At 37.6% G+C, this 24,249-nt stretch overlaps 1 protein-coding gene across 4 annotated transcripts in view; it reads left to right on the plus strand.

Annotated features, from left to right (window-relative positions):
- Positions 1-24,249, plus strand: part of LOC100398050 (disintegrin and metalloproteinase domain-containing protein 5) — a 128,564-nt gene that overhangs the window by 92,918 nt on the left and 11,397 nt on the right. For 3 of the 4 annotated variants that reach the window (XM_078347533.1, XM_078347532.1, XM_035270343.3), the window contains 2 exons: positions 15,113-15,199; positions 21,493-21,604. In XM_078347533.1, coding sequence (XP_078203659.1) covers positions 15,113-15,199; positions 21,493-21,604 — 199 coding nt within the window. The remainder of the gene's footprint in view (positions 1-15,112; positions 15,200-21,492; positions 21,605-24,249) is intronic. The other variant, XM_054243869.2, reaches the window with a different exon arrangement.

The following is a 24,249-nucleotide window of genomic DNA, read 5'->3' on the forward strand; positions in this document are numbered from 1 at the left end:
TATATCTCTGGTTTGGTACCAGTACCATGCTGTTTTGATTACTGTAGCCTTGTAGTATAGTTTGAAATCCGGTAGTGTGATGCCCCCCGCTGTGTTCTTTTTGCTTAGAATTGACTTGGCTATGCGGGCTCTCTTTTGGTTCCATATGAAGTTCATGGTGGTTTATTCCAGTTCTGTGAAGAAAGTCAATGGTAGCTTGATGGGGATAGCATTGATTCTGTAAATTACTTTGGGCAGTATAGCCATTTTCACGATATTAATTCTTCCTAACCATGAACATGGAATGTTTCTCCATCTGTTTGTGTCCTCTCTGATTTCGTTGAGCAGTGGTTTGTAGTTCTCCTTAAAGAGGTCCCTTACGTTCCTTGTGAGTTGTATTCCAAGGTATTTTATTCTTTTTGTAGCAATTGCGAATGGCAGTTCGCTCTTGATTTGGCTTTCTTTAAGTCTGTTATTGGTGTAGACGAATGCTTGTGATTTTTGCACATTGATTTTATATCCTGAGACTTTCCTGAAGTTGTTTATCAGTTTCAGGAGTTTTTGGGCTGAGGCAATGGGGTCTTCTAGGTATACTATCATGTCGTCTGCAAATAGAGACAATCTGGCTTCCACATTTCCTATTTGAATACCCTTTATTTCTTTTTCTTGCCTGATTGCTCTGGCTAGAACTTCCAGTTCTATATTGAATAGGAGTGGTGAGAGAGGGCATCCTTGTCTAGTGCCAGATTTCAAAGGGAATGCTTCCAGTTTTTGCCCATTCAGTATGATATTGGGTGTTGGTTTGTCATAAATAGCTTTTATTACTTTGAGATACGTTCCATCGATACCGAGTTTATTGAGGGTTTTTAGCATAAAGGGCTGTTGAATTTTGTCAAATGCCTTCTCTTCGTCAGTTGAGATAATCATGTGGTTTTTGTTTTTGGTTCTGTTTATGTGGTGAATTACGTTGATAGACTTGCGTATGTTGAACCAGTCTTGCATCCCCGGGATGAATCCTACTTGATCATGATGAATAAGTTTTTTGATTTGCTGTTGCAATCGGCTTGCCAATATTTTATTGAAGATTTTTGCATCTATGTTCATCATGGATATTGGCCTGAAGTTTTCTTTTCTCATTGGGTCTCTGCCGGGTTTTGGAATCAGGATGATGTTGGTCTCATAAAATGATTTGGGAAGGATTCCCTCTTTTTGGATTGTTTGAAATAGTTTTAGAAGAAATGGTACCAGCTCCTCCTTGTGTGTCTGGTAGAATTCGGCTGTTTACCCATCTGGACCTGGGCTTTCTTTGTGTGGTAGGCTGTTATTTGCTGCCTCAACTTCAGACCTTGTTATTGGTCTATTCATAGTTTCAGCTTCCTCCTGGTTTAGGCTTGGGAGGACACAGGAGTCCAGGAATTTATCCATTTCTTCCAGGTTTACTAGTTTATGCGCATAGAGTTGTTTGTAATATTCTCTGATGATGGTTTGAATTTCTGTGGAATCTGTGGTGATTTCCCCTTTATCATTTTTTATTGCATCTATTTGGTTGTTCTCTCTTTTCTTTTTAATCAATCTGGCTAGTGGTCTGTCTATTTTGTTGATCTTTTCAAAAAACCAGCTCTTGGATTTATTGATTTTTTGAAGGGTTTTTCGTGTCTCAATCTCCTTCAGCTCAGCTCTGATCTTAGTAATTTCTTGTCTTCTGCTGGGTTTTGAGTTTTTTTGATCTTGCTCCTCTAGTTCTTTCAATTTTGACGATAGGGTGTCAATTTTGGATCTCTCCATTCTCCTCATATGGGCACTTATTGCTATATACTTTCCTCTAGAGACTGCTTTAAATGTGTCCCAGAGGTTCTGGCACGTTGTGTCTTCGTTCTCATTGGTTTCGAAAAACTTCTTTATTTCTGCCTTCATTTCGTTGTTTACCCAGTCAACATTCAAGAGCCAGTTGTTCAGTTTCCATGAAGCTGTGCAGTTCTGGGTCGTTTTCTGAATTCTGAGTTCCAACTTGATTGCACTATGGTCTGAGAGGCTGTTTGTTATGATTTCAGTTGTTTTGCATTTGTTGAGCAGTGCTTTACTTCCAATTATGTGGTCAATTTTAGAGTAGGTGTGAGGTGGTGCTGAGAAGAATGTGTATTCTGTGGATTTGGGGTGGAGAGTTCTGTAAATGTCCACCAGGTTTGCTTGCTCCAGGTCTGAGTTCAAGCCCTGGGTATCCTTGTTGATTTTCTGTCTGGTTGATATGTCTAGTATTGACAGTGGAGTGTTAAAGTCTCCCACTATTATTGTGTGGGAGTCTAAGTCCTTTTCTAAGTCATTAAGAACTTGCCTTATGTATCTAGGTGCTCCTGTGTTGGGTCCATATATGTTTAGGATCGTTAGCTCTTCTTGTTGTATCGATCCTTTTACCATTATGTAATGGCCTTCTTTGTCTCTTTTGATCTTTGTTGCTTTAAAGTCTATTTTATCAGAGATGAGAATTGCAACTCCTGCTTTTTTTCCTTTCCATTTGCTTGGTAAATCTTCCTCCATCCCTTTATTTTGAGCCTTTGTGTATCCTTGCATGTGAGATGGGTTTCCTGGATACAGCACACTGATGGGTTTTGGATTTTTATCCAATTTGCCAGTCGGTGTCTTTTGATTGGTGCATTTAGTCCATTTACATTTAGGGTTAATATTGTTATGTGTGAATTTGATACTGCCATTTTGATGCTAAGTGGCTGTTTTGCCTGTTAGTTGTTGTAGATTCTTCATTATGTTGAAGCTCTTTAGCATTCAGTGTGATTTTGGAATGGCTGGTACTGATTGATCCTTTCTATGTGTAGTGCCTGTTTCAGGAGCTCTTGTAAAGTAGGCCTGGTGGTGACAAAATCTCTGAGCACTTGCTTGTTTGCAAAGGATTTTATTCTTCCTTCACTTCTGAAGCTCAGTTTGGCTGGATATGAAATTATGGGTTGAAAGTTCTTTTCTTTAAGAATGTTGAATATTGGCCCCCACTCTCTTCCGGCTTGTAGTGTTTCTCCCGAGAGATCTGCTGTGAGTCTGATGGGCTTCCCTTTGTGGGTGACCCAACCTTTCTCTCTGGCTGCCCTTAGTATTCTCTCCTTTATTTCAACCCTGTTGAATCTGACGATTATGTGCCTTGGGGTTGCTCTTCTTGCAGAATATCTTTGTGGTGTTCTCTGTATTTCCTGCAATTGAGTGTTGGCTTGTCTTGCTAGGTGGGGGAAATTTTCCTGGATGATGTCCTGAAGAGTATTTTCCAGCTGGGATTCATTCTCTTCGTCCCCTTCTGGTACACCTATCAAACGTAGGTTAGGTCTTTTCACATAGTCCCACATTTCTTGGAGACTTTGTTCATTCCTTTTTGCGCTTTTTTCTCTGATCTTGGTTTCTCGTTTTATTTCATTGAGTTGGTCTTCGACTTCAGATATTCTTTCTTCTGCTTGGTCAATTCGGCTATTGAAACTTGTGTTTGCTTCGCGAAGTTCTCGTATTGTGTTTTTCAGCTCCTTTATTTCATTCATATTTCTCTCTAAGGTATCCATTCTTGTTATCATTTCCTCGAATCTTTTTTCAAATCTTTTTTCAAGGTTCTTAGTTTCTTTGCATTGATTTAATACATGTTCTTTTAGCTCACAAAAGTTTCTCATTATCCATCTTCTGAAGTCTAATTCCGTCATTTCGTCACAGTCATTCTCTGTCCAGCTTTGCTCCCTTGCTGGTGAGGAGTTTTGGTCCTTTCTAGGAGGCGAGGTGTTCTCGTTTCGGGTGTTTTCCTCCTTTTTGCGCTGGTTTCTTCCCATCTTTGTGGATTTGTCCGCTGGTCGTCTTTGTAGTTGCTGACTTTTCGATTGGGTCTCTGAGTGGACACCCAGAATGTTGATGATGAAGTATTTCTGTTGCTTGGTTTTCCTTCTACCAGTCTAGCCCCTTCGCTGTACAACTGCTGAGGTCCGCTCCAGACCCTGCTTGTCTGGGGTGCACCTCTAGTAGCTGTGGCACAGCGAGGGATGCTACCTGTTTCTTTTTCTGCTCTCTTGGTCCCAGGATGATGCCTGCCTAATGTCAGTCTTTTGGATATAGAAGGGTCAGGAAGCTGCTTGAGGAGACAGTTTGTACTTTATAGGGGTTTAATTGCTGAGCTGTGCACTCTGTTGTTCATTCAGGGCTGTTAGGCTGCTATGTTTGATTCTGCTGCAACAGAGCTGATTAAAAAACCCTTTTTTTTTTTCTCAAATGCTCTGTGTTGAGGGGTTTGGGCTTTATTTTTGGATGTCCGATCAGGTGTCCTGCCCAGGTAGAAGGCAGACTAGCCACTGTTTGGCTGCCAAGGCTCCTCCCTGCTGTTGTGTGATTCGCGCTGTTCCTGCTGGCTCTGCTGTGGTCTCCGCCACGCCCTGTGGCGGAGTTGTAGCGTGTTGCCTCAGCAACAGCAGGCTGCGTCAGCAGTGGGCGTGTATCTCAGTTGGGGCGGGTTGCCTCGGCAACGGCTGGCTGCGTCAGCAATGGGCGTGTATCTCAGTTGGGACGGGTTGCCTCGGCAACGGCTGGCTGCGTCAGCAGTGGGCATGCGTCTCAGTTGGGGCGGGTTGCCTCAGTAGTGGTGGACGCCCCTCCCCCACAGAGCGTCTCGGACCGTCTGCTCGGGATAGTTTGAAATCGCGGTTTTGTTCGTCCCACTGGGTATCCCAATCCCTGCAATCCCCTGGGCTGGCCTATTGTCCAAGTCTCGTTCAGTCTCAAGTCCAGCCCTCTCAAGTCTCAGGTTGCTGGTTCAACAGGGCACCCAGACAAGCGCGCCCTGTGGGGATTGCTGGGTAGGGCCGGCCGCTGTCGCCCCGGCTGCTGGCTTCGCCAGGCAGACCTACTGCCTGGCATCCCGTGTCTTTTTTATACTTTGGAGTTTCCCCGTTCTGTGGGCAACAAAGATCAGTCTGGAAATGCCGCTCTGACTCACCGTTTGCGGATTCAACGAGAAGAGCTCCAATCCTGGGTTGTTCTCACAGCGCCATCTTGAGTTCTCCCATCAGGTTTATGATTCTTAATTAAATCTCCTTATGAGTCAGAAGTCTGTTCAGGTTTTTAAATTCTTTATGATTTAGTCTTGGTAGGTTTTGTGTTTCTAGGAATTTGTCAGTTTTATCAAGCTTATCCTGTTCATTGGTAAACAATTGCTCTCTGTACTCTTATGATCCTTGCTATTGCTGTAGAATTGGTAGTAATGTTCTCACTTTTATCTCTGACTTCAGTAATTTGAGTTTTCTTTCTTAATTAGTATGTCTAGATAAATGTTTGTGAATTTTGTTCATCATTCAAAGAACCAATTTTTGGTCTTATTAACTTTATTGTTTTACTCTATATTTTATTTCTGCTTTAATCTTTATTTTCTTCCTTTTGATAGAATTTAGTTTACTTTGTTAAATTTTTTTCTATTTCCCTAAGTTATAGAATTCAGTTGTTGATTTTAAATTTTTCTTCTCTTTTTCTGTAAACATTTATACTAATAAATTTTTCCCCTAGAACTTCTTTCACTACATTCCATATGTTTTGGGGTGTTGTATTTATATTTGTTCCTAAGTATTTTCAAATTTCCTTAGTGATTGCTTCTTTGATCCACTGGTTGCTTAAGAGTGTTTTGTTTAACATCTATAGTTTGTGAAGTTTAGAATTTTATTTAGATTATTTTTCAAAATTTTTAATTTGCTTTTTTATTAGAAATTATTATTTAAAAATTTTGATACATCAAATAATTCATTTTTAAATTTTTATAGATTCAGGGAGTATATGTGCAGGTATTGGTGAAGTTTTGGCATCTAGTGTGCCTGCCACTTGAATAGGGAACATTGTCCCCAGTAAGTTATTTTTCTTATTTTCAGTAAGAACTCCCTGATTCTTCCCCACTTTTGGGGTCCCTGGTGTCTATTTTTTCCATCTTTATGTCTATGTGTACCCATCTTTTAAGATTACACGTATAGTTGAGAACATATATTATTTGATTTTCAATTTCTGAGTTAGTTCATGTATGATAATGGTCTTCACCTTTATCCATGTTGCTGTACTGCACGGAACATGATTTAATTCTTTTTAATTGCTATGTAGTAAGTCATGTATTATATATGTTTTATACATAGATATATAATTCATTTATTATATGTATTATATATGTGTTACCTTTCTACATGAAGTATACATATAAGCATTACCTTTTCTCCACATGAAATATGTATATGTGTTACCTTTTCTTTACATATATATATAATTATATATAAGTGTTACCTTTTATCCACATCCTTACCAACATTTGTTGTTTCTAGACTTTTTAAGAATAGCCATTCTGAGTGGTGTAAGATGGGATATCATCATAATTTTAAATTACACTTCTCAGATCTTTGGCAATGCTCAGCATTTTATCATGTTTGCTAGCTACTTGTATGTCTTCTTTTGAGAGATGTCTATTCATGTCCTTTGCCCACTTTTACTGAGATTATTTGTTTTTCACTTGAGTTGTTGAGTTCCTTGTGGATGCTGAATATCAGTTCTTTGTTGGATGTAGACTTTGCAAATATTTTCCCCCATTCTGTAGGTTGTGTGTTTATTGTTATTTTTTAGACACTTTTTTAGTTTAATTAAATCCCACTGATCTATTTTTGTTGTATTTGCTTTTGGAGTTTAGTCCTAAGTTCTATTTGGAACTTTAGTCCTAAATTTTTTGTACAGAGGTGTTATTTCCTAGACTTTCTTCTTAAATTGTATAGTTTCAGGTTTTAGGTTCAAATTTTAGGCTTAAGTTAATTTTTGTATATTGTCAAAGATAGGGGTCCAGTTTCATTCTTCTGCATGTGGCTAACTAGCTTTCTCAGAACAATTTATTAGATAGAGAGTCCCTTCCCCTTTTCTTCTTGATTTTTGGGTGTGGATGTTTTATCCTGCAACTGTCCTGTGTTAACTTAGTTGTAGGAAGTTGACTGTGGACTCCTTGGGGTTTTTTTTATGTAGAAAATAATTTGGAAATCGAAAAAATAAAAAACATTTTATTTTTTCCTTTTCAGTCTGTATTTTTAAAATTTCTTTTCCTTGCTTTATTGCAGTGGTTAAAACTTACAGTATAATGTTTTTTTTTTTCTTATTTTTTATTGCATTTTAGGTTTTGGGGTACATGTGCAGAGCATGCAATACAGTTGCATAGGTACACACATGGCAGTGTGTTCTGTTTGCTTTCACCCCTTCACCCACATTTGGCGTTTCTCCCCAGGCTATCCCTCCCCACCTCCCCCTTTCACTGGCCCTCCCCTTATCCCCCAATAGACCCCAGTGTTTAGTACTCCCCTCTCTGTGTCCATGTGTTCTCATTTTTCATCACCTGCCCATGAGTGAGAATATGTGGTGTTTCATTTTCTGTTCTTGTGTCAGTTTGCTGAGAATGATGTTCTCCAGATTCATCCATGTCCCTGCAAATGACACGACCTCATCATTTCTGATTGCTGCATAATATTCCATGGTGTATATGTGCCACATTTTCCCAATCCAGTCTATCATCGATGGGCATTTGGGTTGATTCCAGGTCTTTGCTATTGTAAACAGTGCTGCAATAAACATTCGTGTGCATGTGTCCTTGTAGTAGAATGATTTATAGTCCTTTGGGTATATACCCAGTAATGAGATTGCTGGGTCAAATGGAATTTCTATTTCTAAGGCCTTGAGGAATCGCCACACTGTCTTCCACAATGGTTGGACTAATTTACGCTCCCACCAACAGTGTAAAAGTGTTCCTTTTTCTCCACATCCTCTCCAGCATCTGTTGTCTCCAGATTTTTTAATGATTGCCATTCTAACTGGCGTGAGATGGTATCTCAATGTGGTTTTGATTTGCATCTCTCTGATGACCAGTGACGATGAGCATTTTTTCATATGATTGTTGGCCTCATATATGTCTTCTTTCATAAAGTGTCTGTTCATATCCTTTGCCCACTTTTGAATGGGCTTGTTTATTTTATTCTTGTAAATCTGTTTGAGTTCTTTGTAAATTCTGGATATCAGCCCTTTGTCAGATGGGTAAACTGCAAAAATTTTTTCCCATTCTGTTGGTTGCCAATTCACTCTAGTGACTGTTTCTTTTGCCGTGCAGAAGCTGTGGAGTTTGATTAGGTCCCATTTGTCTATTTTGGCTTTTGTTGCCAATGCTTTTGGTGTTTTGTTCATAAAATTCTTGCCTACTCCTATGTCCTGGATAGTTTTGCCTAGATTTCCTTCTAGGGTTTTTATGGTGCCTGGTCTTACGTTTAAGTCTTTAATCCATCTGGAGTTAATTTTAGTGTAAGGTGTCAGGAAGGGGTCCAGTTTCTGCTTTCTGCACATGGCTAGCCAGTTTTCCCAACACCATTTGTTAAATAGGGAATCCTTTCCCCATTGCTTGTTTTTGTCAGGTTTATCAAAAATTGTATAGTCGTAGATATGTTGTGTTGCCTCCGGTGCCTCTGTTTTGTTCCATTGGTCTATATCTCTGTTATGGTATCTGTAGCATGCTGTTTTGATTACTGTAGCCTTGTAGTATAGTTTGAAATCCGGTAGTGTGATGCCCCCCGCTGTGTTCTTTTTGCTTAGAATTGATTTGGCTATGCAGGCTCTCTTTTGGTTCCATATGAAGTTCATGGTGGTTTATTCCAGTTCTGTGAAGAAAGTCAATGGTAGCTTGATGGGGATAGCGTTGATTCTGTAAATTACTTTGGGCAGTATAGCCATTTTCACGATGTTAATTCTTCCTAACCATGAACATGGAATGTTTCTCCATTTTTTTGTGTCCTCTCTGATTTCGTTGAGCAGTGGTTTGTAGTTCTCCTTGAAGAGGTCCCTTACGTTCCTTGTGAGTTAAAGTATATAGCAATAAGTGCCCATATGAGGAGAATGGAGAGATCCAAAATTGACACCCTATCATCAAAATTGAAAGAGCTAGAGGAGCAAGATCAAAAAAACTCAAAACCCAGCAGAATACAAGAAATAACTAAGATCAGAGCCGAACTGAAGGAGATTGAGACATGAAAAACCCTTCAAAAAATCAATAAATCCAAGAGCTGGTTTTTTGAAAAGATCAACAAAATAGACAGACCACTAGCCAGATTGATTAAAAAGAAAAGAGAGAACAACCAAATAGATGCAATAAAAAATGATAAAGGGGAAATCACCACAGACGCCACAGAAATTCAAACCATCATCAGAGAATATCACAAACAACTCTATGCACATAAACTAGTAAACCTGGAAGAAATGGATAAATTCCTGGACTCCTGTGTCCTCCCAAGCCTAAACCGGGAGGAAGCTGAAACTATGAATAGACCAATAACAATGGCAGAAGTCAAGGCAGCAATTAAGAGCCTACCACACAAAAAAAGCCCAGGTCCAGACGGGTTCACAGCCGAATTCTACAAGACACACAAAGAAGAGCTTGTACCATTCCTTCTAAAACTATTCCAAATTATCCAAAAAGAAGGAATCCTTCCCAAATCATTTTATGAGACCAACATCATCCTGATACCAAAACCCGGCAGAGACCCAACAAGAAAAGAAAACTTCCGGCCAATATCCATGATGAACATAGATGCAAAAATCTTCAATAAAATATTGGCAAGCCGATTGCAACAGCAAATCAAAAAACTTATTCATCACGATCAAGTAGGATTCGTCTCGGGGATGCAAGGCTGGTTCAACATACACAAGTAGATAAACGTAATTCACCACATAAACAGAACTAAAGACAAAAACCACATGATTATCTCAATTGACGCAGAGAAAGCATTTGACAAAATACAACAGCCCTTTATGCTAAAAACCCTCAATAAACTCGGTATCGATGGAATGTATCACAAAGTAATAAAAGCTATTTATGACAAACCAACACCCAATATCATACTGAATGGGCAAAAACTGGAAGCATTCCCTTTGAAATCTGGCACTAGACAAGGTATTCAAATAGGAAAGGTGGAAGCCAGATTGTCTCTATTTGCAGACGACATGATAGTATACCTAGAAGACCCCATTGCCTCAGCCCAAAAACTCCTGAAACTGATAAGCAACTTCAGCAAAGTCTCAGGATATAAAATCAATGTGCAAAAATCACAAGCATTCGTCTACACCAATAACAGACTTAAAGAGAGCCAAATCAAGAACGAACTGCCATTCACAATTGCTACAAAAAGTATAATGTTAAATAAGAGTGTTGAGAAAGGATATCCCTGATATCTTCCTAATCTAAGAGGAATGTATTAAGTCTTTCATCATGAAGTATGATGTGAGATGTAGGATTTTTTTTGTAGATGCCCCTTAAGTTGAACCAACCAGCTTCTAGTACTAATTTATTGAGGGTTTTTATAATAATTGTGTCTTGTATTTTGTCAAATGCTTTCGGTGTGTCAATTGATGTGGTCACATGATTTTTCTTCTTTAGTTCATTGAATGTTGGATTACATTAATAAAATTTTAAATGTAGAACCAGCATTAGATACTTGGTATTAATATCACTTGGTAATTGTATACACATTTTTTATAAATTGTTGCATTTAGTTTGTAAATATTTTGTTGAATAATTTTTGTAACCAAATTCATGAGGGATATTAGTCTGTATGTTTTTGTTGTGATGTGTTTATCTAATTTTGGTCATTTTATATGGCATTATAAAATTAACTGAAAACTGTTTTCACTCTTCTATTTTTGGAAAGAGATTGTGTAAAATGGATGTTAATTTTTCATTTAAATGTTGACAGAATTATCTAGTGGAAGCATTTGGATCTGGAAATTTCATTTTTAGGAGGTTTTAAACTATTAATTCAATTTCTTCAATTGTTGTAATGGTCTTTGAATTATAAGCTAGCTGTTTCTTGGTGATGTTTGGTTGTTCATGGTTTCCTAGAAATTGGTCAATTTCCTCAAAGTTTCTGCATTTGTAAATGTAAAGTTGTTCATTGTCTTTCTTCATAATTCTGTGTAATGGCTGCAAGATCTGCAATAATATCCTCTGTCTCATTTCTGACATCTGTGATTTGTGTCTTCTTTTTTTACTTCTCAGCCTTGCTAAAGTTATTCATTTTATAAAAATTTTTTAAAAATCTGCTTTTTGTTTCATGGGGTTTCTTGGTCTTGCTAAAAATTTATTAATTTTATAAAAAATTTTTAAAGAATCCACTCCTTGTTATATTGGTTTTCTTTATTATTTTCCGGCTTTTAATTTTACATGGAACTTGCAATCAATTTTATTCATTTCTGCTTTTATTATAATTTACTTCATTTTACTTGAGTTTAACTTCTTACTTTCCTCTATTGAAGTGGTAACTTCAATTATTTCTTTGAGGTTTTTCTTCATTCAGAGCATTTAGTCTTATAAATCTCCCTCTCAGAACTGTATTAGCTGCATCTTACATATTTTAATGTGTATTTTTGTTTCCTTTTGGTTCTATGTATTTTTTTTAGTTTTATTGAGGGTTATTTGATACATGAATTATTTATGAATGTATTGTTTAATTTCAACATATTTAGAGATTTTCCTGTTGTATTTCTTTCATTGATTTCAAGTTTGATTTTATTATGAGATCATGTTCTCATAATTTTAATTTTTAAAAAGTTGTTGAGGTTTTTTATGATATAGAATATAATATATATTGCTTCATATTTCATAGGCACTTGTAGAAATGTTTATTCTGTTGATACTGGTGGTAGTGACCTGCATATGTGTCAATTAAATTCTGTATTATTGAGACTCCTGAATATCTGTTGACTTTTTGTATAATTTCTGTAAATTGCTGAGACAAAGGTGTCAAAATGTCCAATTGCAATTATGGATTTGTCTATTTTCCTTTCAGTGGTATCGCTTTTTGCCTCATGTGTTTGGAGGCTTTGTAGTTTGGGGTGTACACATTTAGGATAATTGTATATTATCATTGGAATGATTATTATATCACGACATATTGTCTTCATTTGTCTTTAGTAATTTTGTTTGCTCTGAAGTCTACTTTATCAGATATAAATATAGCTACTCCTGCTTTTATGGATGAATATTTGAATGATATATTTTTTCTGTCCTTTTTATTTAAATCTATCTCTGCAATTGAATTTGGGGTGAGTTTTTAAAAGCATCACATAGCTGAGTCATGCCTTTAATACAGTGTGGCATGGTCTTTTGATTGGTATAATGTTATTGCTTAAGTCTTTATTATTTCATTACTTCTTTCCTCTGCTCCCTATTTTTATTTTTCTCTTTTCTTGCCTTTCAGTGGGTGATTTAAGCATTTTTGAGGATGGTCTCTTGATCCAGTTATGATGTTTCTAAGTCATCCATCTCTTTATGTAGTTTTCATAGTGGCTGCTCAAGGTTTTACAACATATGTATGTGGCCCAAAGAGACTACTACAATAAGCATTTTGCCACTTCGAGTAAAATGAGAAAACAATCTCACTTCCATTTTAGTTGTATTTACCTTTCTTACATTTAAATGTCATTGTTGATGTTATAATTTTTGTTTCAATCATTAACTATAATTTTAAAAACCTTTAAAGGAATTGATAGTCCATTTTATTTACCCATTTTCCTTTCCTTGATTTTTCCTTCCTTTGTGGTGTTCCAAGATTATTAATAAACACTTCTTTGCTATTTCAGGTTTGCTGACTCTATCCACTGTCATCTTCATTCTACTATTGAGCTCAGTCATTAGGCTTTTTTTTTAAAATTTAGATTATTGTGTTTTTTCATTATATAATTCCCATTTGGTTCATTATTATATCACCTGTTTCTTTGCTAAGATTTTTGTATTTATTTTCTTTTGTTTCAAGATGATTTGTAATTGATTATTGATGTATTTCTATAATGGCTGCCTTACAGTCCTTGTCATGTTTCCCATCATCTGAATCACCTTGGTTCTGATATCATTGGTTGTATTTTTATTATTTTTCTTAGTTCATGGAATGACTTTAGTTGTATCCAGAAATTGTATTTATTATGTTAGGAGACTCTGTGTCAAATATAAAGCCCTGTTTTAGCAGGAAGTAATCTCATTTAGGTCTGGCCTTCTTTTGTGGGTCATTCCAAAGGCAATTTAATTTTGAGAACCTTTACAATGTTATTTGGTTGGCTTGGTTTATCTATTGCCACTGGGGCTCTCCATGGTCTTTGCTGGTGCCTACTGGAAGGATATTAGATTCCTCAGGCAAGCCAACAACATGTCTCTCTGTCAGGGAGAGGTGTGTTGGAGTTCCCTATCTGGTTTCAAGTTTCTCACTCTCACAGTTTTCCTTATGTCTCTGGATAGAGAAAACAGACTCAGACCTGCACATTCAAACAGGCCTTCTGTGCTAATATATTTGTTAGGTTTCCATCTCTCCTTTCTGGTCTACCTATTCACCTGGTAATGTCTTTATATGGTGTAAGCTTTCACTCCGATGATTAAGTAATCTTTAGGAGGACCTTAGGTGGACCTCTTAAAGAATGTTTAAATACAATATTGAAAAGTTAGGCAATACAAGTTTAGCAGTATATGTTATTAATGATCTCCACACTTCTTTCTAAAAGAATATTATATTTTAATAATTTTTATATATAATTTCTTTTTATATTCTGCTATAATTTTGCATACATTATTAGTGAGTAAATTTTTAGACAAAAGCTGAAGATCTCAGATGAAGAATAGTTTTGGTTAAGTAAGATATTATGTGATCAAGAATTTTTCTTCATTAGCATGGTTTTTGCAATAACATTTTTTGAATTGTATTTATTGTTTCAATAAAAAAGCCAATGTATGCTGGTTTTAATTTTTATAATGGACTCTGATTTTTTTCTGATTGGTAGATGAATACTTTAATTAAACTAGTATTAGAATGTTATGTTCTACTATAATACAATGCACATTATGGTTATTATATAACATATATAAAAACAACATTAACAATTAATATAGCATAATATAATTATGTAATATTGTTAGAAACATCTAGTATTCTATAAATTAACAATATATTTAATGCTATTTTAATATTCTAATTGATTTAAGTCAAGATACTATGTGAAGTTAAATTAACATACTGTTTTTGAGAAAAGCTTCTGAGTATACTTGCAAAATACAAATTTATTTCCATTTAGTAACATTTTGATAATAAGTAACACATAAAAAAAACAAAGTATCTGTTACTTCTTGCTCATTTTGAAACATATGGAATACAAATATGATCTGAAGCCTCCCTTACCTTTGAAATCTAAATTATATTAGCTCAAATCTTCATTACAGAGTCCTGACTCTCCTGCTTCTGCCTATAGTCATTATAATAACCCAAAGACAAAACTCACTCCAAATATAAAATTCTTTCACAAAGTGGTAAATTTAGAAAAATTTGTTTTATAATTAAAGAAGATCACATAAGTGTCTGCCATAAATTAGAAAGATGTAAATTTACCCATTAAACTTTTTTTTTTTCTTAGAAGGCCTTTTATCTGTCTCACCAATGGGAGTTTCCTATTGTCCTATTACCTCATATAATGACCTGTTGTCCTTTTTCCCCTCTTTCTCTGCATTTTGTCACACGGAATAGTAAACTATCTTCCTATGTGGCTCATACTCATGGTTTTAAGATCTCACCTACGCAACAATCCTGCGTGATCTGCACATGTACCCCAGAACCTAAAGTACAATAAAAAAAAAAAAGATCTCACCTCAATAGTTCTCAAACCTGGCTGCTCCTGAGAATCAACTGAATCCTCTCCCCACAGTTTTTGATATAATGTTCTCAAGGGGAGCCCAAACATGAGTATATTTGAAAATGCTCCTCAGATAATTCTTGAACTAAAAGAACTAATCAAGTTATTTTTCCAATAATTTCTCTTTCTAAGTTGCTTCCGGTACTAGATGGAAAAAAAAATAACATCTCTGGCTTCTTACATAGGATGACATCTTTACAAGCTGAAAGTACATAGTTTATTTCACATTTACTTCAATGTAGTCACAATTATTTTTTTACTGGACACTCATAGCTTTTTATGCAAATTTTAGATAAATATGAATTCTGGTATTTTCCTGAATTTTTAAATGTGTTAGTCATGCACAAAAATCTGATTTTTTACTGACTTTATTTTGTACTTTTTTTTGCTTTGTTTTTAGTACTGTTTTGAAATGAATTGTAAACATGTTAGATTCCTGATGGATTTGGATTCGTGTAATTTTTCTGTTGACTGCAATCATCATGGAGTAAGTAACTGCAATGTTTATTTTCAGCAGCCTTCTTTTAACAATCTAACAATTTGGGGATTTTAAAAAATGAATGAGTTTTTTTGTTTGCCATTTTCATGTTATTTAACAGTCTATAATTTATAACAATTTTGTCTTCTTTTTTTAAATATTTTATTGCATTTTAGGGTTTCGGGTACATGTGCAGAACATGCAAGACAGTTGCGTAGGTACACACATGGCAGTGTGTTTTGCTTCCTTTCTCCCCTTCACCCACATTTGGCATTTCTCCCCAGGCTATCTCTCCCCACCTCCCCCTCCCACTGGCCCTCCCCTTTTCCCCCCAATAGACCCCAGTGTTTAGTACTCCCCTCTCTGTGTCCATGTGTTCTCATTTTTCATCACCCACCTATGAGTGAGAATATGCGGTATTTCATTTTCTGTTCTTGTGTCAGTTTGCTGAGAATGATGTTCTCCAGATTGATCCATGTCCCTGCAAACGACACAAACTCATCATTTCTGATTGCTGCATAATATTCCATGGTGTATATGTGCCACATTTTCCCAATCCAGTCTATCATCAATGGGCATTTGGGTTGATTCCAGGTCTTTGCTATTGTAAACAGTGCTGCAATGAACATTCATGTGCATGTGTCCTTATAGTAGAACGATTTATAGTCCTTTGAATATATACCCAGTAATGGGATTGCTGGGTCAAATGGAATTTCTATTTCTAAGGCCTTGAGGAATCGCCACACTGTCTTCCACAATGGTTGGACTAATTTACACTCCCACCAACAGTGTAAAAGTGTTCCTTTTTCTCCACATCCTCTCCAGCATCTGTTGTCTCCAGATTTTTTAATGATCGCCATTCTAACTGGCGTGAGGTGGTATCTCAATGTGGTTTTGATTTGCATCTCTCTGATGACCAGTGACGATGAGCATTTTTTCATATGATTGTTGGCCTCATATATGTCTTCTTTCGTAAAGTGTCTATTCATATCCTTTGCCCAATTTTGGATGGGCTTGTTTGTTTTTATCCTGTAATCTGTTTGAGTTCTTTGTAAATTCTGGGTATCAGCCCTTTGTCAGATGGGTAAACTGCAAAAATTTTTTCCCATTCTGTTGGTTGCCGATTCACTCTAGTGACTGTCTGTTTTGCCGTGCAGAAGCTGTGGAGTTTCATTAGGTCCCATTTGTCTATTTTGGCTTTTGTTGCCAATGCTTTTGGTGTTTTGTTCATGAAGTGCCTGCCTACTCCTATGTCCTGGATGGTTTTGCCTAGATTTCCTTCTATGGTTTTTATGGTGCCAGGTCTTATGTTTAAGTCTTTAATCCATCTGGAGTTAATTTTAGTGTAAGGTGTCAGGAAGGGGTCCAGTTTCTGCTTTCTGCACATGGCTGGCCAGTTTTCCCAACACCAGTTGTTAAACAGGGAATCCTTTCCCCATTGCTTGTTTTTGTCAGGTTTATCAAAAATGGTATGGTTGTAGATATGTTGTGTTGCCTCCAATGCCTCTGTTCTGTTCCATTGGTCTATATCTCTGTTCTGGCTAGAACTTCCAGTACTATACTGAATAGAAGTGGTGAAAGAGGGCATCCTTGTCTAGTGCTGGATTTCAAAGGGAATGGTTCTAGTTTTTGCCCAGTCAGTATGATATTGGGTGTTGCTTTGTCATAAATAGCTTTTATTACTTTGAGATACGTTCCATCGATACCGAGTTTATTGAGGGGTTTTAGCATAAAGGGCTGTTGAATTTTGTCAAATGCCTTCTCTGCGTCAATTGAGATAATCATGTGATTATTGTTATTGGTTCTGTTTATGTGGTTAATTACGTTTATTGACTTGCGTATGTTGAACCAGCCTTGCATCCCCGGGATGAATCCTACTTGATCATGATGGATAAGTTTTCTGATTTGCTGTTGCAATCGGCTTGCCAATATTTTATTGAAGATTTTTGCATCTATGTTCATCATGGATATTGGCCTGAGGTTTTCTTTTCTTGTTGGGTCTCTGCCGGGTTTTGGTATCAGTATGATATTGGTCTCATAAAATGATTTGGGAAGGATTCCCTCTTTTTGGATTATTTGAAATAGTTTCAGAAGGAATGGTACCAGCTCCTCTTTGTGTGTCTGGTAGAATTCGGCTGTGAACCCATCTGGACCTGGGCTTTTTTTGTGTGGTAGGCTCTTAATTGCTGCCTCATCTTTTGACCTTGTTATTGGTCTATTCATAGTTTCAGATTCCTCCTAGTTTAGGCTTGGGAGGACACAGGAGTCCAGGAATTCATTCATTTCTTCCAGGTTTATTAGTTTATGTGCATAGAGTTGTTTGTAATATTCTCTGATGATGGTTTGAATTTCTATGGAATCTGTGATGATTTCCCCTTTATCATTTTTTATTGCATCGATTTGGTTGTTCTCTCTTTTATTTTTAATCAATCTGGCTAGTGGTCTGTCTATTTTGTTGATCTTTTCAAAAAACCAGCTCTTGGATTTATTGATTTTTTGAAGGGTTTTTCGTGTCTCAATCTCCTTCAGCTCAGCTCTGATCTTAGTTATTTCTTGTCTTCTTCTGGGTTTTGAGGTTTTTGATCTTGCTCCTCTAGCTCTTTCAATTTTGACGATAGGGTATCAATTTGGGATCTCTCCATTCTCCTCATATAGGCACTTATTGCTATATACTTTCCTTTAGAGACTGCTTTAAATGTTTCCCAGAGATTCTGGCATGTTGTGTTTTTGTTCTCATTGGGTTCGAAGAGCTTCTTAATTCTGCCTTCATTTCATTGTTTATCCAGTCAACATTCAAGAGCCAGTTGTTCAGTTTCCATGAAGCTGTGAAGTTCTGGGTTGCTTTCTGAATTCTGAGTTCTAACTTGATTGCACTATGGTCTGAGAGGCTGTTTGTTATGACTCCAGTTGTTTTGCATTTGCTGAGCAGTGCTTTACTTCCAATTATGTGGTCAATTTTAGAGTAGGTGTGATGTGGTGCTGAGAAAAATGTATATTTTGTGGTTTTTGGGTGGAGAGTTCTGTAAATGTCTATCAGTTTTGCTTGCCCCAGGTCTGAGTTCAAGCCCTGGGTATTCTTGCTGATTTTCTGTCTGGTTGATCTGTCTAATATTGACAGTGGAGTGCTAAAGTCTCCCACTATTATTGTGTGGGAGTCTAAGTCTCTTTGTAAGTCATTAAGAACTTGTCTTATGTATCTGGGTGCTCCTGTATTGGGTCCATATATGTTTAGGATCGTTAGCTCTTCTTGTTGTATCGATCCTTTTACCATTATGTAATGACCTTCTTTGTCTCTTTTGATCTTTGTTGCTTTAAAGTCTATTTTTTCAGCGATGAGAATTGCAACTCCTGCTTTCTTTTGCTCTCCATTTGCTTGGTAAATCTTCCTCCATCCCTTTATTTTGAGCCTTTATATATCTTTGCATGTGAGATGAGTTTCCTGGATACAGCTCACTGATAGGTTTTGGATTTTTATCCAATTTGCCAGTCGGTGTCTTTTGATTGGTACATTTAGTCTATTTACATTTCGGGTTAATATTGTTATGTGTGAATTTGCTACTGCCATTTTGATGCTAGCTGGCTGTTTTGCCCGTTAGTTGTTGTAGATTCTTCATTGTGTTGATGCTCTTTAGCATTTAGTGTAATTTTGGAATGGCTGGTACTGGTTGTTTCTTTCTATGTGTAGTGCCTGTTTCAGGAGCTCTTGTAGAGCAGGCCTGGTGGTGACAAAATCTCTGAGCACTTGCTTGTTCACAAAGGATTTTATTTTTCCTTCACTTCTGAAGCTCAGTGTGGCTGGATATGAAATTCTGGGTTGAAAGTTCTTTTCTTTAAGGATGTTGAATATGAGCTTCCACTCTCTTCTGGCTTGTAATGTTTATGCCGAGAGATCTGCTGTGAGTCTGTTGGGCTTCCCTTTGTGGGTGACCCGAATTTTCTCTCTGGCTGCCCTTAGTATTTTCTCCTTTATTTCAACCTTGTTGAATCTGACGATTATGTGCCTTGGGGTTGCTCTTCTTGCGGAATATCTTTGTGGTGTTCTCTGTATTTCCTGCATTTGAGTGTTGGCCTGTCTTGCTAGGTGGGGGAAATTTTCCTGGATAATGTCCTGAAGAGTATTTTCCAGCTTGGATTCATTCTCTTTATCACATTCTGGTACACCTATCAAACGTAGGTTAGGTCTCTTCACATAGTCCCACATTTCTTGGAGACTTTGTTCATTCCTTTTTGTGCTTTTTTCTCTGATCTTGGTTTCTCGTTTTATTTCATTGAGTTGATCTTCGACTTCTGATATTCTTTCTTCTGCTTGGTCAATTCGGCTATTGAAACTTGTGCATGCTTTGTGAAGTTCTCATATTGTGATTTTCAGCTCCTTTAATTCATTCATATTCCTTTCTAAGTTATCCATTCTTGTTATCATTTCCTCGAATCTTTTTTTATATCTTTTTTCAAGGTTCTTCGTTTCTTTGCATTGATTTAAAACATGTTCTTTTAGCTCACAAAAGTTTCTCATTATCCACCTTCTGAAGTCTAATTCCGTCATTTCATCAGAGTCATTCTCCATCCAGCTTTGTTCCCTTGCTGGTGAGGAGTTTTGGTCCTTTCTAGGAGGTGAGATGTTCTGGTTTCGGGTGTTTTCCTCCTTTTTGTGCTGGTTTCTTTCCATCTTTGTGGATTTATCCGCCTGTTGTCTGTGTAGTTTCTGACTTTTCCATTGGGTCTCTAAGTGGATGCCCAGATTGTTAATGATGAAGAATTTCTGTTACTTGGTTTTCCTTCTACCAGTCGAGCCCCTCCACTGTACAACTGCTGAGGTCCACTCCAGGCCCTGCTTGTCTGGGGTGCACCTATAGCAGCTGTGGAACAGCGAGGGATGCTACCAGTTTCTTTTTCTGCTATCTTTATCCTAGAATGATGCCTGCCAAATGTCAGTCTTTTGGATATAGAGGGGTCAGGGAGCTGCTTGAGGAGACAGTCTGTACTTTATAGGAGCTCAATTGCTGAGCTGTGAGCTCTGTCGTTCATTCAGGGCTTTTAGGCTGTTATGTTTAAATCTGCTTCAACAGAACTCATAAAAAAAACCTTTTTTCTCAGATGCTTTGTCTGGGGGAGGTTGGGGCTTTATTTTTGAGTGTCCATTGTGCTGTCCTGCCCAGCTAGGAGGCAGTCTAGTGACTATTTGCCTGCCGAGGCTCCACCATGCTGGTGTGAGGTTCGCCCTGTTGCTGCAGTCTCTGCCCTTCTGCTGCAGTCTCCGCCCTGCTGTCACGGGCTATGCCCTGTGGTGGAGTCTCTCTGTTGTAGCGGGTTGCCTCGGCAACGGCAGGCTGTGTCAGCAATGGGTGTGTACCTCAGTAGGGGCGGGTTGCCTCGGTAATGGCGGCACCCCTCCCCTACGGAGCTGTGCTCTCAGTGAACCTCTCCACCGGGAGCGTTTGGAATCGCCGTTTTGTTTGTCACACTGCGCTACCCCAAACGCTGTGTCCCTGGAATCTCCTGGGCTGGCTCACTGTCCAAGGCCCATTCAGCCTCAAGTTCAGCCCTCTCGAGTCTCAGGTTGCTGGTTCAGCAGGGCACCCAGACCAGTGTGCTTTGTGTGGAGCACTGTGTAGCACCGCTGCGCTAAGGCACAGGCCACCACTGCCCTGACTGCCGGCTACGCCAGCGAAAACCTCTGCCTGGCGTCCCATGTCTCTTTTATACCTGGGAATTTCCTTGTTCTGTGGGCAACAAAGATCTGTCTGGAAATGCAGCGCTGACTCACCCTCTCTGCGCATCCACCAAGAGCTTCAATCCTGGGTTGTTCTCACAGCGCCATCTTGAGTCCTCCCAATTTTGTCTTCTTAAGAAACTTACCAAACTATTTATTAGAGAAGACAAAGAGAAAGCATTTAAGATGATTCTGGATGTATAAAATGTTTGATAAATATGTGAGGTGGATGTGCTATAAGCAATAGAAGATGGAAACTGGTAAATAAAGATCAGTGGAATTTTCTTGCTAGTCTTGCAAGTTAATTTAGAGTCTGGGCTGTCAACTCACAAGTAGATTATAATTAGTGACAGGTCACTGGTAATTTGAGGTATTTGGGCCTGGCTGTGGGGAAAGTTAAAATAATTTTTTAGAAAAAAATTTGATTTTACAACAAAAGCTAGATGTACTTTTTATAGTATGAACATTAGCAAGAGAAAATTTGATAAATTTATCTATTTAGATAAATTCTCTAGAATGAGATACTCTGTGGATTAAGTATAGATTATTCATCAGTCTCCATTGAAGTTATTTTATTTTTTTATTCTGTAAGGTTTGCAATAATTTTGACCATTGCCATTGTGAAAACGGGTATAATCCTCCTCACTGCAAACCAAAAAAAGGAGCGTTTGGAAGTATTGATGATGGGCACTTAGTCCTACAAGGTTAGTTTCCTAAAATTGTATTAATTACATACAGTATGTAAGAAGATAAATTATAGGTTTCCAGCCAGACTACAAAACAACTAATGTCAACAAATGTGCTTTTATTTTATTTGTAAGATTTAAAAAAATTTGACAGTTTAAGATTGTACTGTTCTTTTTATATCCATATTGACATTGTCTACTGAGAAAAAGTATGGTCAATGTTAGACAATTTTAAAAGAAGAAACTTTGGTGCAAACAATTTGACCAGTTGATTTTTTTTTTTGAGATGGAATCTTGCCCTGTCGCTCAGACTAGAGTGCAGTGATGTGATCTCAGCTCACTGCAACCTCTGCCTCCAGGATTCAAGCGATTCTCCTGCTCAGCCTTTCAAGTAGCTGCGATTACAGACACCTGCCACTGCGCCTAGCTAATTTTTGTATTTTTAGTAGAGATGGGGTTTCACCATCTTGGCCAGGCTGGTCTTGAACTCCTCACCTCGTGATGTACCCACCTCGGCACCCCAAAGTGCTGGGATTACAGGCGTGAGCTACCACACCTGGCCAACCAGTTAAGCTGTTTACTTTAGATTGCCTCCTATATTTCCCATTTATAATAGTGTCAGTATAGTCATTGTCATATTCATGCATCTAGAATCTTTCAGGTTGTCTTTTCTTCCCATTCACTTCATAATTCAGTAATCTTTCTCCTGTATTGTAAGGGCTCTATGCTAATTTTGGAAATTTGCTCTTTCTAATCCTGTCCTGATGTTCCTGAGTAGCATTTTTTTTTTTTTAAGGAGAGAAGGAGAGGAAGAATGAGGAGGAAAAAGAGGGAGAGAGAACAGGAATATTGCTTCATTCTAAAAATGGGTATTAATAATGGCTGATCAATATTTTGTGTATTTAAAGTGGACAATGTATATTTTGTGTATTTAAAATGGAGAGCTCTATAAATATTTATTGAGTTTACTTGTTCTGGATCTGAGTTCAAGTCCTGGATACCCTAAATCTCGATACGGGTCTTATGTATCTGGGGGTTAAGATCTCTTATTGTTGCATTGATCCTTTTACCACTGTATCTTTGTTGCTTTGAAATCTATTTTATCCAATGTGAGAATTGTAACTCCTACTTTTTGTTTATTTATTTATTTTTGCTCTCCATTTGGTTGGTAAATTTTTCTCCAACGCTTTGTTTTGAGTCTTTGGGTATCTTTGGATATACCGTTAGATTTTGGCTGTATCTTTTGATGGGGGTATTTAGTCGATTTAAATTTAGGGTTACTGCCATTTGATGTTAACTGGCTATTTTATACATTCGTTGATGTAAATTCTTCTTTATGTTGATTCTCTTTACTTTTTAGAAAGGCTCATACTGGTTGTTCTTTTCTATGTATAATGCTTCTTTCAGAAGTTTTTGTAAAGCAGGCTTGGTGGTAATAAAATCTGAGTACTTGCTTATTCATAAAAGATTTTATTTTTCCTTCAATTGTGAAGCTTAGTTTGACAGGATATGAAATTCTGGGCTGAAAGTTCTGTTCTTTAAGTATGTTGAATATTGGCCCCCACTCTCTTCTGGCTTGTAGGGTTTCCGCTGAGAGATCTGCTGTAAGTCTGATAGGCTTCCCTTTGTGGGTAACCTGACCTTCCTCTCTGGCTGCCCTTAGTATTTTCTCCTTCATTTCAATCCTGGTGAATCTAATAATATGTGCCTTGGGGTTGCTCTTCTTGAGGAATATCTTTGCGGTGTTCTCTGTATTACCTGGGGTTGAATAGTGTCCTGATTTGCTAGATTGGGAAAATTTTCCTGGATAATATCCTGAAGAGTATTTTCCAGCTTGGATTCATTCTCTCCATCACATTCAGGTACACCAATCAAACATAGATTGGGTCTTTTCACATAGTCCCATATTTCTTGGAGACTTTGCTCACTCATTTTTATCCTTTTTTCTCTATTCTTGTCTTGTCATTTTATTTCATTAAGTTGGTCTTTGACCTCTGATATCCTTTTTTCTGCTTGATCAATTCAGCTATTTAAACTTGTGCATATTTCACTAAGTTCTCGTGTTGTATTTTTCAACTCCATTAGTTCATTTGTATTCCTCTCTATATTGTCTATTCTTTTCAGCATTTTGTCAAACCTTTTTTCAAAGTTCTTAGTTTCTTTACATTGGGTTAGAACAAGTTCTTTTAACTCCCAGAAGTTTCTTATCATCCACCTTCTGCAGCCTACTTCAGATAATGGAACACAGTCCTTTTCCATCAGGGCTTGTTCCGTTGCTGATGAGGAACTGCAATCCCCTGTAGAGGGAGAGGGGTTCTGATTTTGGGTATGCTCGGCCTTCTTAGGCTGGTTTTTTTCCTTTATTATAAATTTATCCATCTGTCATCTTTACAATTACTGCCTTTCTAATTAGGTTTCTAAGTCGATGTCCAGTTTATTGATTCCCAGTGCTGGGATCCGAGCAACCCACTGCGCCAGCCAAAACAGCAGCGATAAGACTAATGGTGCTTTTCTGCCCGGGAATCTCTGGTCTGGCTTCCTTCTTGAGTCCACAACAAGCGGCTCTGCCTTCCCAGAGCTCCAAACACTGGTCAGTAAGGGAACCAGTTCCATTTACTCTGCATGAAGAGCTGCGGCGCCAAGGCGCCAGCAAAACCGCTGCA

The sequence above is a fragment of the Callithrix jacchus genome, chromosome 13 (genome assembly GCF_049354715.1).
Source record: "Callithrix jacchus isolate 240 chromosome 13, calJac240_pri, whole genome shotgun sequence".
In the NCBI taxonomy this organism is placed as follows: domain Eukaryota; kingdom Metazoa; phylum Chordata; class Mammalia; order Primates; family Cebidae; genus Callithrix; species Callithrix jacchus.